The following is a 16,501-nucleotide window of genomic DNA, read 5'->3' as shown; positions in this document are numbered from 1 at the left end:
AAAAACCCCTAACCTCATTCATGGGAGGCCGGGGTGGGAAGATAATGTTGGCTATTATTTATAGGCCTGGCTCTAGGCTTACTTCTAGGTTTCTATTATTTCCAACAGTGCTGCACAGTATTAGGAGTTGATAACCGAGTCAAGGCTGCACGTAAATCCCTCTTCCATAACAGCAAAAGCTACCCAGGCAAGTCACATAGAAGGTTGAAGTCGATGGCAGTTTTGTTTTTTTGAGAGTCTCTTTCTGTAGCCCTGGCTGTGCTGGAACTTGCTGTGCACAGCAGGCTGGCCTTGAGCTCCCTGGCCTCTGCCTCTCAAGTGGGGAGTAAAGGATTGTGCCACCACATCCAGCACAAGATTACATGTTGGTGTAAACAGTAAGGAATTATAACCCTAGTCCAGAAATCACTGAGAAAGGGTTTATGAAAACAGTAAAGAATAGGTGTTCCAAGATGATCTGACTTCCACCATTGCAGTTAGTAACTAAATTCGTGGTGGTATAATCCACAAGAACCTTCAACACAGATAGAGGTAGGCGTTATCAAATACAAATATAACTATGTTTGAAATTCTGAAAGTAAAACATGTAGATAACTTTCCCATTTTTAAAAAAATATTTTTATTTTATTATTGTTGTGTTTGTGTGGCTGTTTTGCCTGCATGTATGCCTGTGTACTATATGCATGTAGTTTCTGCAGAGGCCAGAAGACAGTGTTGGATCCTTTGACTCTGGAGTTACAAACAGTTGGGAGTGCCAGGAATTAAACCCAGATCCTCTGGAAGAGCAGCCAGTGATCTTATCTGATAAGCCATTCCTTCAGCCCCTCTCAATTGTTTTATAATTGGAAAAAAAGAACAAAAAAAACCAAAAAACCAAAAAAAAACCCAAACCTCCAAAGGCGACGAAATCTTGTACATGCTTAAGTCTGGACAAAGCATAAAGTTAATATAAAAAGTAGACATTGAAACAAACTGTCGACTTGCTCTCCTTCCCCACATGACTTCCGAGTATACAGCAACAGCCCACGTCCCCATTTGTCATTTGACGCTGAGCACAGGTGTTTGAACTTACAACTTTAAATTTGCATTTCAGCATCAGGAGCTTCTGGGACCATAACTTTAACCCAACCTTCCATAACTGTCTTCTTACTCTCTACTACACAGCAGGACACCGCAACAACAGCAACCAACTGCTTCAGCCTCTTCACTTCTGCAGACGCTAAGACCTCTTCTCCAGTATATAAAGGGGCTGGAAATTTAATTTCCTGAGAAAGAAACACACAGCCTGGCCCTGGCATTTTAGTACCCAGGAGAGCAGAAATAAGTCCACTTATCAAAACTCCATGCACAATTGTCTTTCCAAACTTGGTGTGTTTTGCATAATCTTCACTTAGATGCAGAGGATTGTCATCTCCTGTTAACTTGGAGAAGGTAGCCACATCCTGCTGTGTGAAGGCTCTGCTGAGCTCAGCACGGTCTCCAACCTTTATGTGCACACACTGAAAGCACTGCCCTGCTGGGACCAGGTGATTCTGCCACAGTCTCCTCTGAAGCCCACTCCACCAGCGATGATGACCAGAAATCACAGAGAACATCTTTAGTGTCTCCAAATATCATCAATTGGGGCTTTAGCCTGCTTCTTTTTTTTCAATCTATGTAGATACCAAAAGATTCTGTTGAGAGTGGAGGTTTCTGGAACTGTAAGAGTATTTAATCCAACACTTGTTCCCTGCTATTACCAGATAATGCGAGGAGAAAGGGAGACACCTACGAAAGAAGAAAAGGTTAACGCAGACCGCATGGTAACAACAGGCAGCCCAGAAACATGCAGGTTTTACAGGCTAGTAGTCACATTTTAAGGCACATCCTGGAGGGAGCAATGACTGAACAAGTACTAGTAAGCCTGGAAACAACCTGTTAACACAACACTGCACTAGTAGTGAGAAGAGCCTTTATCACAAATCCTGATAAGAAAAATTTGACCGGGCTGGAGAGATGGCTCAGAGGTTAAGAGCACTGACTGCTCTTCCAGAGGTCCTGAGTTCAATTCCCAGCAACCACATGGTGGCTTACAGCCATCTGTAATGAGACCTGGCACCCCCTTCTGGCTTGCAGGCACACATGAAAGGAATGCTATACATATAATAAATAAATAAAAATAAAATAGTTTATAAAAAAAAAAAAGAAAAATTTGACCTTCAAACATCTCTTACAAAGTGATCTAAAATTTGACCACTCTGCCTCAGTTTCAGAGGCAGTGAGATTCCAGGCTTGTCCTTGCCAGATGTTAACTGTTTATTTTACTCAAGACAAAAATGAGACACACATCCAGATCACATCACTGCTGTGCTCAGTCCTCCTGGAATGATGAAGGAAAAGTCTTTACCTGAATCACTCTAAAGGCACACTTCTTGTTTTTATAGGCTCCGAACAAGGTCAAAGAGCTCCACAATTTAGTCAGACCACTGTATAAAGAACAAGAAAGCATAAATAAGGATTTCTGCTGCCAACAGCTCCCTAGTACCTTTGTTTGCGATTGTCTAGAAAGTTAAAAACAAATAAACACAGAAACCTCATTTAAATAAAACAGAACCTTAGAAGAATGTATCACAGACAGAAAACAAATTGAGCTCAAGAATTTTTCTAAACTGCACACATTTCTGACTTTAAAACAATAATCATCAGGATGATGCACAAATTCATGAAGTAGTCCATATTAAAAAAAACAAAACAAAACAAAACAAGACTACCTTCCCCAGTGAAAGCTACAACTTTTAAGGGCAGTAATGTACTCTAACGCTTGTGGGTAAATGCTGGCGTACTTCATTCTGCTGAAATTATTTTCATATATAATAGGAATTTTTGAAAATGTCTTTGGGTCTGTGCTGCAGAACCGTGTAACAGTCTGAGCACAGGACTACAATGCGAGATGGATCCTGTATCACAAACACAGGCTTCAGAAACCTTGGCTCTTAGAGGCTACAGTGTTACTGGGTGGTGCCATTCTCATCCTGCATTTGATCCTAATCCATCTTTATGAGATATTGACATACAAGCCAAATACCAGAGTTACTTCTCCAGAGGAGGAGCAAAGTTCATTAGGATGACTGTTTAATCCAAATAACTCTTTACCATACTCCCAGATGACCATAGACACCTGAGACCCTTCATCCCAAGTTCTGCCTCTTTGGAGGATACAACTGTAAAACAATGAGCTTAGAATTTGTGTCTTCTGTATAACCATGTTGTCAAGAATTTACTCTAAAATAGCCACAAAAGCCAGGTGGTGGTGGCGCACGCCTTTAATCCCAGCACTCAGGAAGCAGAGGCAGGCGGATCTCTGTGAGTTCGAGACCAGCCTGGTCTACAAGAGCTAGTTCCAGGACAGGCTCCAAAACCACAGAGAAACCCTGTCTTGAAAAACAAACAAACAAACAAAAAATCCACACAATAAAACAAAGCCAAAATTAAAAAAAAAAAAAATTTGTGTCTTGTTCTCCTTGGGTAAGGAAAATTAATAGTACTTCTCCTCTATTAGACTTGGTGTTCTTCAAAAATAATACTCAAGAAAACAAATCAGGCCCTCAGTTAACCTTGAGGCATTCTTCTCCAGTCCTGTAAAATGGCCTGGAGCTCCCATTGCTATAGTTGGTTTGACCCTGTGCTCACAGCTCATGAGCTTTTTAGGCCCCAAGCACTTCTGCCCACTTGGACCCCTTCTGTATTTATATTAAAAAAAAAAAAAAGAAAGGAAAAAAAAAGAGAAAAAACCCGTAATTATCAAATGGGAACCTGGCTGTGATTAAACCACAGGGTTCTCGTATCTGGAGTCTAACCAGGTAGAGGAATGTGTAGGAACGTGTATAGTAACTCCAGCGTACATTCCCAGCCATGGCCTCTCATCCTGGAGGCATTTTCACTGCTGTCCCATCACTGTCATACCTGCTGCACACTCTCAAGATGGCTGACAAGGTCTTCTCTTCATAGGTTAGGACGTCCACAGGTAAAGCAGCACCAACCTAGGTATGGACAACACCATTAGTGGACTCCTGTCACCACTGTGAACGCCGATAACGCCAGTATTTCAATTAATGGTGCTGGTACTCTCATGTGCCTGATAAGGGCTCCTATTGTCTGCAATGTTCCCATTCCTTTTCGTGACACCTCCTTGCCTTTGAATCTGTGTTTAAACTGTTCCTTCTCCAGCTGGTGAGATGGCTCAGTGGGTAAAGCTGCCTGGCACAAACCTAAGGGCCTAAGCTTGATCCCCATAGTTCAATCCCCAGGACTCACATGGTAAAGGAGAGAATTAACTCCCACAAGTTGTTCTCTGACTTCCACACACGCAGAGGTATATACATGTCTATGCACACCCTCTCCCCATACACACAAACACACACACAGAGAAATGTGTTCCCAAAAGCTCCTTCCCATATTCAAAAGACTAGGCTCAATCCGAACTCTCACACAAGACCCCATACTTTGCTCTTCCACAATTCTCCCAGTCTTGTCATTATTTAACAAGACTGACAGCCCAAGAAAAAGAGACCATGTCTTGGAGCACACCTTTAATCCCAGCACTCGGGAGGAAGAAGTAGGCAGATCTCTGTGAGTTTGAGACCAGCCTGGTCTACAAGAGCTAGTTCCAGGACAGGCTCCAAAGCTACAGAGAAACCCTGTCTCAAAAAACCAAAAAAAAAAAAAGAGAGAGAGAGAGAGAGAAACCATGTCTTACGGCTCCTATCTCCCGAAACTATATATATATTTTTTAATTTTAATTTCTTTTAGTTTTTCAAGACAGGTTTCTCTCTGTAGCTCTGGCTGTCTTGGAACTTGTTCTGTACACCAGGCTGATTTTGACCTCACAGAGATCTACCTGCCTCTGCCTCCCAAGTGCTGTGATCAAAGGCAAGCATCACCACTGCGCAGTGAAACTACATTTTTAAATGACATATAGAAATTGCAGGTTTTGTTTTTTTAATTTGTTGCAGTCTACAGGGAAGTTCATGTACTCTTCCCTTAGGCTCTGCCAAAAGCAGTGTCTTATATAATCATAGTACAGGATCAAAGCCAGGTGGCGGTATTGACCCAATTCAGAATTTACTTAGACCTGACATCATTTGTGTGCATTTACATTTGTATGTGTGTACTTCTATGTGACTTCCTCATAGGTGATTTCTTCTAATCACCACCAACAAACACCAAGATAAAAACCTGAACCACCACAAGACTCCTTCTATTGAACCTTTATAATCATACATACCCCACTTCCCTAAGCCCTGGTGACGAGTTCGTTCTTCAGGTTATGTTGAAGCAAGAGCATTATATACATAGAATTACCCCACAAGTAATTTACTTAGGGTTGGCTGTTTCCATTCAGCTCAGTTTTCTAGAGATTTGTCTGGCCACTATCCTCTTCTCTGATGACCATATTCTACGATTTGAATATACAGTCACTGAACACTCACCCATTAAGGGACAACTGTGATGTTTTCAGCTTCCGGATATTATTAGTGCCCCACAAACACTCATGTGCAACATTACTTTCCTTAAGATTTATTTTTATGAGCTAGGCGGTGGTGGTGCACACCTTTAATCCTAGCACTTTGGAGGCAGAGGCAGGTGGACCTCTGTGAGTACAAGGCCAGCTTGGTTTACAAGAACTAGTTCTAGGACAAGCTCCAAAGCTAAAGAAACCCTGTCTCAAAAAAAAAAAAAAAGATTTATTTTTATGTCAGTGTTTTGCACACATGCATATCTGTGCACCATATGTATGCCTGGTATCTGCGGCAGTCCGAGGAGGAGATCAGAGTCTATAAACTGGAGTTACAAATGGCTCTGCACCACTGTGGGGGCATTGGGAACTGAACCTGGGTCCTCTGCAAGAGCAAGTGTAGGTTTGCTTTGAATTACAGTTTTTGGGGGAGGTAGCTCTGAGACAAGGTTTTTCTGTGCAGCCCTGGCTGTCCTGGAATTTACTTTGTAAACCAGCTGGCCTTGAACTCAGGGATGTGCCTGCCTGTACCTCCTGAGTGCTGGAATTAAAGGCCTGCGCCACCATGCCTGGCTCTTTCCATTTTATTCACACAGTTTTTGCAGAGTATATTTGATAAGATACAGGGCAGACTTGAACAGAATAAATATATCAGGCAATTTCTCGAGAGTCAATCCTAGCTTTGCTTTTCCTCTTCACTTCCAAAGCTCATCTTCTGTTTAGTGAATGCTAAGACAAAGGGGCCCAAAGTGCTGGTCGGCAACAGGCTAAGGAGCTGCATCAGAATGTCAACCAACATCACTAAGTTTTTACTTCTGCTCATACTGTTTCAGAATTTTTTTATTACTTTAAGATCAATTTATTTTTATGTGTGTGTTTTCCCCACATGTATATGTGTCATGGCACATGTACCGAGGTCTGTTTGCTCACGTGCATATGTGTACATGTCTTACATGTGCCACTGCACATGTGTGGAGATGAAAGGGAATTCTCAAGAGTTTATTCTTTCTTTCCATCTTGTGGGTTCCAGGAACTGAACTCAGGACATCTTGCCATTCCTCACAATGTTTTAAAAAGAGACTTTCTCACTGACGCATGCTGGCTCTCATATAAACCCTTTATCTTTACAAAGATGGGCAAAGATGTCTAGACTATAATTTGATAGCATTGTGCAGGAACAGTAACCGAACAGATTCTTGGTCAAATACAGGGCATGCTGGAACAACCTACCAAAACTCATTATTTCTGAAAGTTGGCTTTGCAAACTCTAGTACAGCTTTAAAAAATGGTATTTCTGTGTTTCTTACAAAGTGCTCTTCTAGGCCAGGAGTGCTGTTGCTTTTAATCCCAGTGCTTGGGAGGCAGAAGTAGGTGTCTCTGTGAATTCAAGGCTAACCTGGTTTAGGTTCCAGGACAACCAGGGATCTACAGACAACTCAAACAAACAAACAAACAAACAAACAAACTTTTCCCTTTTTTTTTTTATTTTTTATTTTTTGAGACAGGGTTTCTCCATAGCTTTTGGTTCCTGTCCTGGAACTAGCTCTTGTAGACCAGGCTGGCCTCGAACTCACAGAGATCCGCCTGTCTCTGCCTCCTGAGTGCTGGGATTAAAGGCATGTGCCACCACCGCCCGGCAAACTTTTCCCTTTTTAAAAAAGTACCAGGTAGCTCAGGCTGACTTCCAATGGCTGTGTAGAGGAGCCTAACCTTGAATTCTTACTCTAATTCCACTCACCAACAGTAGAATCATAGATGCTAGAATTCTGATAGGTGTGTGCCCAAGTGACAGGTATGACCAGCCCAAGGTAGGCCACCATTCCACCACTGAGCTATACTCTTGGTCCCTTTTCTAGACTTTCTTACAAAACCCTGGAGAATGTTAGCCGCCAAGCGACTCATACCTCCCCAAACAGGTCCTTTAGGGCCGAAACAAGCAGTTGTTTGAATTGGGCTGCGTTCAGCTCAACTCCGTGTTCTTGAAACTCTCTGAAAAAATATTTAAAAGAGAAACTATCTTATTAAATCTAAGCTTTTCAGGTTTGGAAAAAAAAACAAAAGGAAACAACTCACAAGACTGAACTTACAAGCAGACTTTCATATAGTGGTACTCTGAGGGGTTCTTGTAAACCACTCTTTCATATGCAGTAGCTGGCATCTTCAAACATGGGCACCTAAAAGGAGAAAGAGAGCTCATAACTACCAGGTACTCGTTGTTAGTAGTAGTATTCTCTAGTAGTAGTTCTGTTTTTAATGGGAACTTACTTTCTATTTGCCGAGAAAGACTTGCTATATAGGCTGGCCCTGAACTGCTCCTCCTGCCTTGCTCTACGGAGGACTGAGATTACCAGGTGGAATGTCACCACATCCAGTCTATTTGGCTTTTAAAGATGTATTACAGTACTTTATGTAACCCTAGTTAGACAACGGTTACCCATCTAGATATAGAGGAGTCTCTTTTTTCTTTGGCAGGTCCTTATTTTTGGTATATGTTGAGGGGTGGTGGTGCTGGAGATCACGCCCAGAATCTGGTGCAGGACAGGCAAGCCCATTCATTCCTGTATTTTTAAACATGCCAGAATAGATCATCCTTAATCAAAGGAAAGATACAATAAGGAAATATAACCATTTACTCTGTCCCCATAGAACACGAGGGGTGGTCCTTTTGTTGTCCTTTCCCCAAGTCTGCTATTCTCAGTCCATAAATCAGTCCCTAGTGCAGATGTGGCTCAGCAGCAGACTGCTTACCTCATACCCCTGCAATACAGCTCTCACCTCAAAGAGAGTAAGAGCCTATTCTGGAGCCAAATATTAGTGGCCATAGCCCAGGAACAAAGATGTATGCTACCCAAGGCAGTAAATTCCCTGATGTTTTTATAGTAAATGAACAAAGACGGTCATAATGAAGACACTTTTCAAATACACTGGTGAAAATACCAGGTCGGCAGCTACAGCAAAGCAGGAAAACCTCTGCTACAGGCCTCAGATGCTGACGGCATTCTTCCCCTTAGACTCGTGAAAGCTAAGTGGTCTGCTAAGTCAATACAGCCCAAAACATTTCACCCAAAGCATGTTATGTGAGACTCAGAGGTGTGCAGGAAGACAACTTAAAACAGATGCCTGGACTTGCAACATCCCAACCTCTACACGTTCCTCATTAACCTTCTCATTCTAATCAGCTAATCAACCAAGTACAAAATCCAGTCTAAATGAAGTGCAGCTTTTTACCAGGAACTTTCCTTCACACTAGCACTCCCCAGGATAATTCTCATTGGTGAAGAAAGGGAAACAAACACAAACCGAGAGCCGTCCAGTACACAGCATCCAGCTCTCTGTAGGGCTATTTGGCAGCACTGTGAAGGACTGACCTTACAACACAAGGGATCTAAGGAAATGCTGTTATGGAATATGACTTTAACTAGGCAAAGTGTAACACTGTTTATTCAGCGTTTGTTTAATTATGTAAAGATGTATTGCTGTTTCACCTTGCCTGCCAGAGACACCTGAGTGGTCTAATAAAAAGCTGAGGGGGGAGGAGGCTGAGAGATGGCTCAGAGGTTAAAAGCACTGACTGTTCACAACCATCTATAATGAGATCTGGTGCCCTCTTCTGGCCTGCAGGGATATATACAGACAGATGCTGTATACATAATTAATAAATAAATCTTTTTTTAAAAAAGCTGAACAGCCAATAGCTAGGCAGTAGAGGGATAGGTAGGGCTGGTGGATAGAGATAGTAAGTAGGAGGAAGAGAGAGAGAAAAGAGAGAAAGAGAGGGCAATACCCAGAGTCAGCTAATCAGCTAGCTGCCAGCCAGCCAGCTGGACAGAGTAGAGTAGAATGAAAGAAATGTAAAGAGCCCCAAAGCAAAATGTAAATAGGTTAAAATAAGTTATAAGAGCTAGTGGAACAAGCATAAGATAAGGCCAGCATTCAAAACCAATAAGTATCCATGTCATTATTTGGGGACTGGGGGCACAAGAAGGCCGGCTATAAGGCGCTCCTGGAAAGGGTATTCCTGTGGCTTATACGTGGTGTGTCTAGCTAGGGCTAGAGTTTCTCCGGAGGCCAGAAGCGGGTAGTCACGTGTCTCACACTTCCTAGCCTCCTTCATCTTCCTCAATGTGTTCCACTGCCCATCAGATCTATTATTGTACCAACTCCTCCTTGCCTAATCCTTCCAAGTCTTACAGTATTTCTAAGAGGATCACAGAATATTTAATATCCACTTCCTTGCTCCTGCCTCTTAATACGCCTGCACTCCGAAAAAGAACCTGTTTCATTCCCGATTGCTACTCAAACGAGTGCCTTGCACATCTGGGCACACACACAAAACACAGCTCTGGAACTAACGGGACTAAACCAGTCACTGAAGAAGCCCGATCCCCTACGGCTGAAGAGTCACGCTGTTTCCAACCTTGCTCGACTTAGCGCCCACCTAGAATGTAGTGCGCCTAGCACACGGCCAGGTGAACCCTCCCGGCCACCGTCTGTCACCAGGACCTTAGCCGCGCCGTACGAAGGCCCGCGGCCCGGTTCTGGGCCTGACCTCCGGCCCAGTGCTCTTCCACCCTGCGCTCCAGCCTCTGCATGCGCACCCGCACATACCGCGTGCAGTTAAGCGGCCCCGGCGCAGAACGAAGCCCCGTTCCTGTCTCTTTCGCTAGAATTCAGCAAGGGTCGGAGTTCCAACGCAGCGGCTCAAGCGTGGACCCGCAAAGCTGGTATATTTACATTTGACTCCGTCCCGCCCTGCCCCACAGACGCGAACCCGCAGGCGGACGTGACGTCACTGCGCGGCGTCGGTCACTAGGCGGTCGCAGAATCTTCTGCAGGGCTGAGGCCGGCGGGTGCAGCGCCCCCTAGCGTCCACTTTCGGAACTTAACGTTTGTGGCAGGCTTATGAGGCCCAGACAATCTACGTTCATTCGCAACAGGTTATATCAAATATCTCCTCTCCTGGATTATTATTATTATTATTTTTTGCTGTGCCAGGGATCAAAACCAATGCCCCATCTATGCTAAGCAAGTCCTCTACAACGAAACTAAATCCAAGCCTTAGTATCTTTCAAGAACATCTGTCAGGCACTAAGGACAAGATCTACTACCGTCAATATACCTTTATGGCACCAAGTACATAGTAGATGTTCTGTATCGACGTGGAAAGATTTAGCTGCTCCTATATCCAGATGTTATTCCACTTCTACTTTTACCCACCAAGTATTTGTTCAGAATCTACCACGTGCTAGCCACTGTTCTGGGTACTGGGAGCTCAGGAAAATAAAACATGGTCCCACTCTACGTGTGACATACAGTGTGTGTTTAACAGCAGCAATAGCAACTAATATTGACTTTGTGCCAGGCGCTGTCCAAAAGATTTTACATAAGTTATCTAATGGAACTGTCACACAACCTTGGGGTAGCTATTATTACAATAGTCCCCATTTTACAGAAGTAGAACTGAGGAAGAGGGAAAGGCTAAGTTATTTGCCCCAGATTGTGGTTACAAGTGGTATTACAGATTATCTATCGGCTTTGGCCAGTGATGTCCAGACGGCACCATCTTAAACCGAGGTGGTCTCTGAGTATGGGAACTTGTGTGATGACTTATCACTGCTTGCAGTCCTCGGTACCACTGGGTCACTCAGCTTGTATTTTAGTAAACGGTTGTGATTTGGCCTGAGATGGCCATGGCAGTGAAGGTAAAGGGATGCCTTGCACAGCCAAGTCAGTGCCTAGGTCAGTTGGGGCCTTTTCTATAACCCGGAAAAGAATCTAATATTTGCTGTTCCCTAAAGCTCTGTCATTCCTATGTTTTTTGTTTTTTATTTTATTTTTTTATTGATACTTATTGAGCTCTATATTTTTCTCTACTCCCCTCTCTGTCTCTCTTCTCCCCTTAAATCCTCCCCCAAGGTCCCCATGCTCCCAGTTTACTCAGGAGATCTTGTCTTTTTATACTTTCTACTTCACATGTAGATTAGATCTATGTAAGTTTCTCTTAGTGTCTGCATTGTTGTCTAAGTTCTCTGGGATTGTGGTTTGTAGGCTGGCTTTCTTTGCTTTTTGTTTAAAAACCACCTATGAGTGAGTACTTGTGATAATTGTCTTTCTGTGTCTGGGTTACCTCACTAAAAATAATGTTTTCTAGCTCCATCCATTTTCCTGCAAAATTCAAGCTGTCATTATTTTTTTCTGCTGTGTAGTACTCCATTGTGTAAATGTACCACATTTTCCTTATCCATTCTTCAGTCGAGGGGCATTTAGGTTGTTTCCAGGTTCTGGCTATGACAAACAAAGCTGCTATGAACATAGTTGAGCACATGTCCTTGTGGCACGATTGAGCATCTTTTGGATATAGACCCAAAAGTGGTATTACTGGGTCTTGAGGAAGGTTGTTTCCTAATTTTCTGAGAAATCGCCACACTGACATCCAAAGGGGTTGTACCAGCTTGCATTCCCACCAGCAATGCAGAAGTGTTCCCTTTCCCCCACAACCTCTCCAGCATAAGTTGTCATCAGTGTTTCTGATCTTGGCCATTCTTACAGGTAAAAGATGGAATCTCTGAGTTGTTTTGATTTGCATTTCTCTGATGACTAAGGATGTTTAACATTTCCTTAAGTGTCTTTCAGCCATTTTAGATTCCTCTGTTGAGAGTTCTCTGTTTAGGTCTGTACTCCATTTTTTTTTATTGGATTATGTGATCTTTTGGTGTCCAATTTTTTGAGTTCTTTGTATATTTTGGAGATCAGACCTCTGTCTGATGTGGGGTTAGTGAAGATCTTTTCCCATTCTCATTTTGTCTTATTGACCATGTCCTTTGCTTTACAGAAGCTTTTCAGTTTCAGGAGGTTCCATTTATTATTTGTTTCTCTCAGTGTCTGTGCTGCTGGGGTTCTATTTAGGAAGTGGTCTCCTGTGCCAATGTGTTCAAGTGTACTTCCTACTTTCTCTTCAATAAGGTTCAATGTGGCTGGCTTTATGTTGAGGTCTTTGATCCATTTGGACTTGATGTCATTCTATCTTGGCCATGCTCTGTAGCTATGTGGCTTCTGCTTCCTCTCTTTTCCCCTCAAAGGAAACAGGACTTGTTTCAGATGGGCAACATGTGAAGGAAACTAACAGAGTTCTCCCTTCCCTGCCTTGCTAATCGGTATCAACTAGATTTTTCTACAGTACCCAAGGGGAAATCTATGCCACAATTGTCCATCCATGCAATGAAAACCATGACCTGTGTCAGCAGATTCTTTGAAGATAGGACAAAGGTCAAAACGATCAGAAGCTAAAAGCTTTTAACTGCAGCCATTATTTCCGTTTCATTTTAAGGAGATCCACCAAGTGCCAGAGAGCTGGCTCACAGTATGCCATCTGTATCGTACAGTGACACTGAAATGCCGCTGGCAGCATTGTCATTGTGACAGTGAAGAAGATGCAACAGAAGGCTCCAGCTGGATTTTATCCCTTCCACAAGGAGCCGCTCCTTCAAGGACACCCTGGGATCATCTCCAATCAAGAACTGAAAAACCCGCAGGGATCAGCAGGCAGAAAGTAAGGAGGTGAGTTCAGCTAAAGTCTGGCTGCAGCTGTACCACATAGGGAGCTCTGGAGTACTAAGGACTTGCAATCTTTAAGGCAATCCCAAAGGAAGACTGAGCCTTCCTTCTCCTTGGCCACTGGCTTCCATCTGCAGCAAATGAAAATAAGGCATCATCATATGGTGGTACATGCCTAAGCCCGGAGCATGGAGACTTTGAGGCCAGCCTGGGCTACATGGCTCACCCTGTCTCACCTCCCTATCCCAAACTAAAAACCAAAGCCAACCAACAAAAAAAGAATTTGTGGGTTGGGTAGTGGTGGCGCACACCTTTAATCTCAGCAGTCAGGAGGCAGAGGCAGAGGCAGAGGCAGAGGCAGAGGCAGAGGCAGAGGCAGAGGCAGAGGCAGAGGCAGGTGGATCTCTGTGAGTTTGAGGCCAGCCTGGTCTACAGAGTGAGATCCAGGACAGCCAGGGCTACACAGAGAAATTGTGTCTTGACGAATCTGTGACGTTTAGACAGAGATAGTTCAGTGGGAGACAATCTGAGTTCTGATCCCCTCAGGTAAAAGCCAGGGATGTTCACATGTTCACCTGGGGGATCCCCCTCCTCTCTTCCAGAGCCTCACAGGACTGGCCTTCTGCCATCCAGCCCCATCCTTGGCTCTTCTTAACTCTGTTCTGGGATGGGATTTCCTAAGTTGTCGAGGCTGGCCTCCAACTTGCCATTCTCTGAAATAGCTGAAATCGTGGGCTTTTGCTGCTGTGCTTAGCTAGATCATTTCTTAAAATTTCAAAAATACTTTCTCAAGGGTACTTGGGCATTCTACACTTTCTTCAGGAGAACTCTGCATTCTCCTTACAAAATCCTGGAACTCTATGGGTTGATCTAGAAGAGTCCCGAGGATAGCGGTAAGAGAGGCAGGTGGGTAGGGGGAACAATAATTCCCAGCATAACTCCATTTATTATTTTTTTTAAAAAAATTCGCCAAACCACCTGCAGGCCCTTTCTGATTATAGGTATGTGTATGTAGTATATGCAAGTACACAGACATCCCTCCCAAAAAATGGTGGGCGAGGGTGGGGCCATGCAGGAGGCATAGGTATCTTTCTTAGCATTGGGAAAATAAAAGTGACAGATATCATTAATATCAATAACTAAAATAATAGGATGGGGCTGGAGAGATGGTTCAGTGGTTAAGAGCACTGGCTACATATCCAGAGGACCTGGATTCAATTCCCAGCAACCACATGACAGTTAACAGTTGTTTGTAACTGCAAGCTTTGACACCCTCACACACACAAGCAGGCATAACACCAATGCACATAAAATAAATATTCCTTTAAAAATATTAGACAGACTACTGGTGTTCAGGAAGCGGCTTCTGTGGCACACACCCATGTGCAGGCTGTTTCTTTCGCATGCTGGAAAATTCTCTTCCTCAGTGTACCGCCTACACCCAACAGAAGAGGGAACCTGGAGAGCAGACGCCCATTCTTTATCTGCGACTCTGAAATTAAGAAACAAACAAACAAGCAAGCAAAACAGAAGCACAGTCTTCTCGCCCACCGCGAAGGGAAGGTTTGTTCAGATCTCATCCGATTTACACTGGTAGCAGAAACATGGATGCATCGATTGAGTCATGCATGGAGCTGGGATATTATATGAGATGTGGTGCATGGTCCTTTTACATAGGGATGGGTCTGGGCTTGAATCACATTCAGATCTGCGAGCCTTGGTGAGGAACCGTGGGAGTAGGTTCACAGTAGTCTCGGCAGTCACCTTCCAAGAGTTGTGTTGCAATCAGTGAGAGGTATATGCCCCAGCTAGCCTTGGCCTTGGGCTACTAGGGTTGTCAGAATCCTTCATTCCCATCACCTGATGGAGCCCCATAGCCCAAGGTTCCCATTGGAGGCTTATGAACCAAAGATTCCAAAACTCAGAAAGGAGTGATTCCCTCCTGGACTCAGCAAGAATGGCCCAGCTGCCTGGTGCCTCTACCTCTCTCAGGTCAGTGATGGTGACTCAAGACCCTTGTTCCCACCACATGCCGTGGAACTGCCAGGCCCACACACCCTGGTTGATACCAGCCTCAAGAACATGGATGGTACTGAACCATAAAGCTCCAGGGCACCAGGGTTCTTGAACAATAATCCAAGCACTGCGCCGCCCCACCCTGCTCCAATGTCGGCAGCTAATTCGAGGTTATCTCCATTGCCCCATCTCTGTCCATTTCTCCCCCTTCAAAATGCCTTCTACTGGGCTGGAGAGATGGCTCAGCGGTTAAGAGCACTGGCCGCTCTTCCAGAGGTCCTGAGTTCAGTTCCCAGCAACCACATGGTGGCTCACAACCATCTGTAATGAGATCTGGTGCCTTCTTCTGGCCTGCAGGGACACATTCAAGCAAAACACTTATACATAATAAATAAATAAATCTTTAAAAAAATGCCTTCTACTTTTGAACTCCCTGATAGCTGACCAGGAAGTCTAGTCTGTGACTTTGGGGTGACACCGGAGCTGGGAGGTAACTGCCTGTTCCTGCGCATGGGTCATACTGGGAGAAAGAAGAGATAGAAAAAGGGATTGGATAAACACAGTGGCCTTAGTCCTACAGCCCCACCTGGGAGGTATTCCAACACTCTCCCCCCACCCACCCAGCAGTGTCTTCTGGGAACTTCCCCTGGGCAGAGCAGCAGGTATGACTCCCTGGGATACAGGGACCTCACAGGAGCTCAAGTGCAAGACACAGATTTGAACAGGCAGCAGCACCGACCTGGCATGTGTCACCTGGTACCAATGTCGTTCCTGCTGCCACCCCAATCCCGGAGAAGCCCAGACTGCCGGCAAAGCATTCTGATCACTGTCCCTCGGTGTCTCCAGTAGTTGTCCAGGAAGCGCAATCTGCTACAACTCTGATGGTCCCAACCCTGAGCAGAGGGAATGAGTTTACTGGGGCTTTCCATTTTAGTCCAGCAGTTTCTGGCAGCCTTTCAGGAAGGGCCGTGATGAATGATTCCTTTCTTCTTTCCAAGGTTTGGCAAAGGCACAGAGCCCAGCGGGATCTGGTGTGGAGGCAGCTAGCTCTGGCAGTGACTAGCAGGCTTCTTAAAATTACTGGAGCAAGATACAGGGTACAAGGGACTTCCCAGCATGGCTGGGCCATCAGAAAACCTACTTGATGTGTTTATCAAAAACTCTCTTATTCTTGGTCCATGACTTCTCTCAAGGTTTTCTGTTGACAGTGGAGGAAGTGGGGGCCGTGTTCTACTGCAGAACCTGCCTCCTGTTCTTCCATGCTGAGGTGGACTGCACACACCCTGCCTGAATGACAATGCAGATGCCTCCCCCAGTGACACTCTCTCCAAGTTGTAGGATTCTGAGTATACACCAGAACACATAGCTTACAGACCTAGCTTCCAATCCTCACCAGTAAGAACTCCTGTGTCCAGAGGCTACTGTTCTGAAACTGAC

General features: G+C 44.4%; 2 protein-coding genes across 2 annotated transcripts; both read right to left on the bottom strand.

The window, feature by feature from the left end:
- Positions 1 to 595: 595 nt before the first annotated feature.
- On the bottom strand, positions 596 to 10,295 carry Rpp14 (ribonuclease P/MRP subunit p14). Its single transcript, XM_075988543.1, has 6 exons — positions 10,103 to 10,295; positions 7,582 to 7,668; positions 7,399 to 7,483; positions 3,943 to 4,019; positions 2,387 to 2,465; positions 596 to 1,767 (listed from the first exon to the last, which is right to left on the bottom strand). Exons 2-6 carry the CDS (start codon positions 7,650 to 7,652, stop codon positions 1,711 to 1,713), a joined length of 369 nt encoding a protein of 122 aa, XP_075844658.1. The 5' UTR covers positions 7,653 to 7,668; positions 10,103 to 10,295; the 3' UTR covers positions 596 to 1,710.
- On the bottom strand, positions 849 to 1,595 carry Htd2 (hydroxyacyl-thioester dehydratase type 2). The gene has a single exon (XM_075988542.1). The coding sequence runs from the start codon at positions 1,593 to 1,595 to the stop codon at positions 1,077 to 1,079; it is 519 nt and encodes a 172-aa protein (XP_075844657.1). The 3' UTR covers positions 849 to 1,076.
- Positions 10,296 to 16,501: the final 6,206 nt, after the last annotated feature.

Source organism: Microtus pennsylvanicus, chromosome 10 (genome assembly GCF_037038515.1).
Source record: "Microtus pennsylvanicus isolate mMicPen1 chromosome 10, mMicPen1.hap1, whole genome shotgun sequence".
NCBI classification, from domain to species: domain Eukaryota; kingdom Metazoa; phylum Chordata; class Mammalia; order Rodentia; family Cricetidae; genus Microtus; species Microtus pennsylvanicus.
This window is presented reverse-complemented; position numbering and strand designations above follow the sequence as displayed.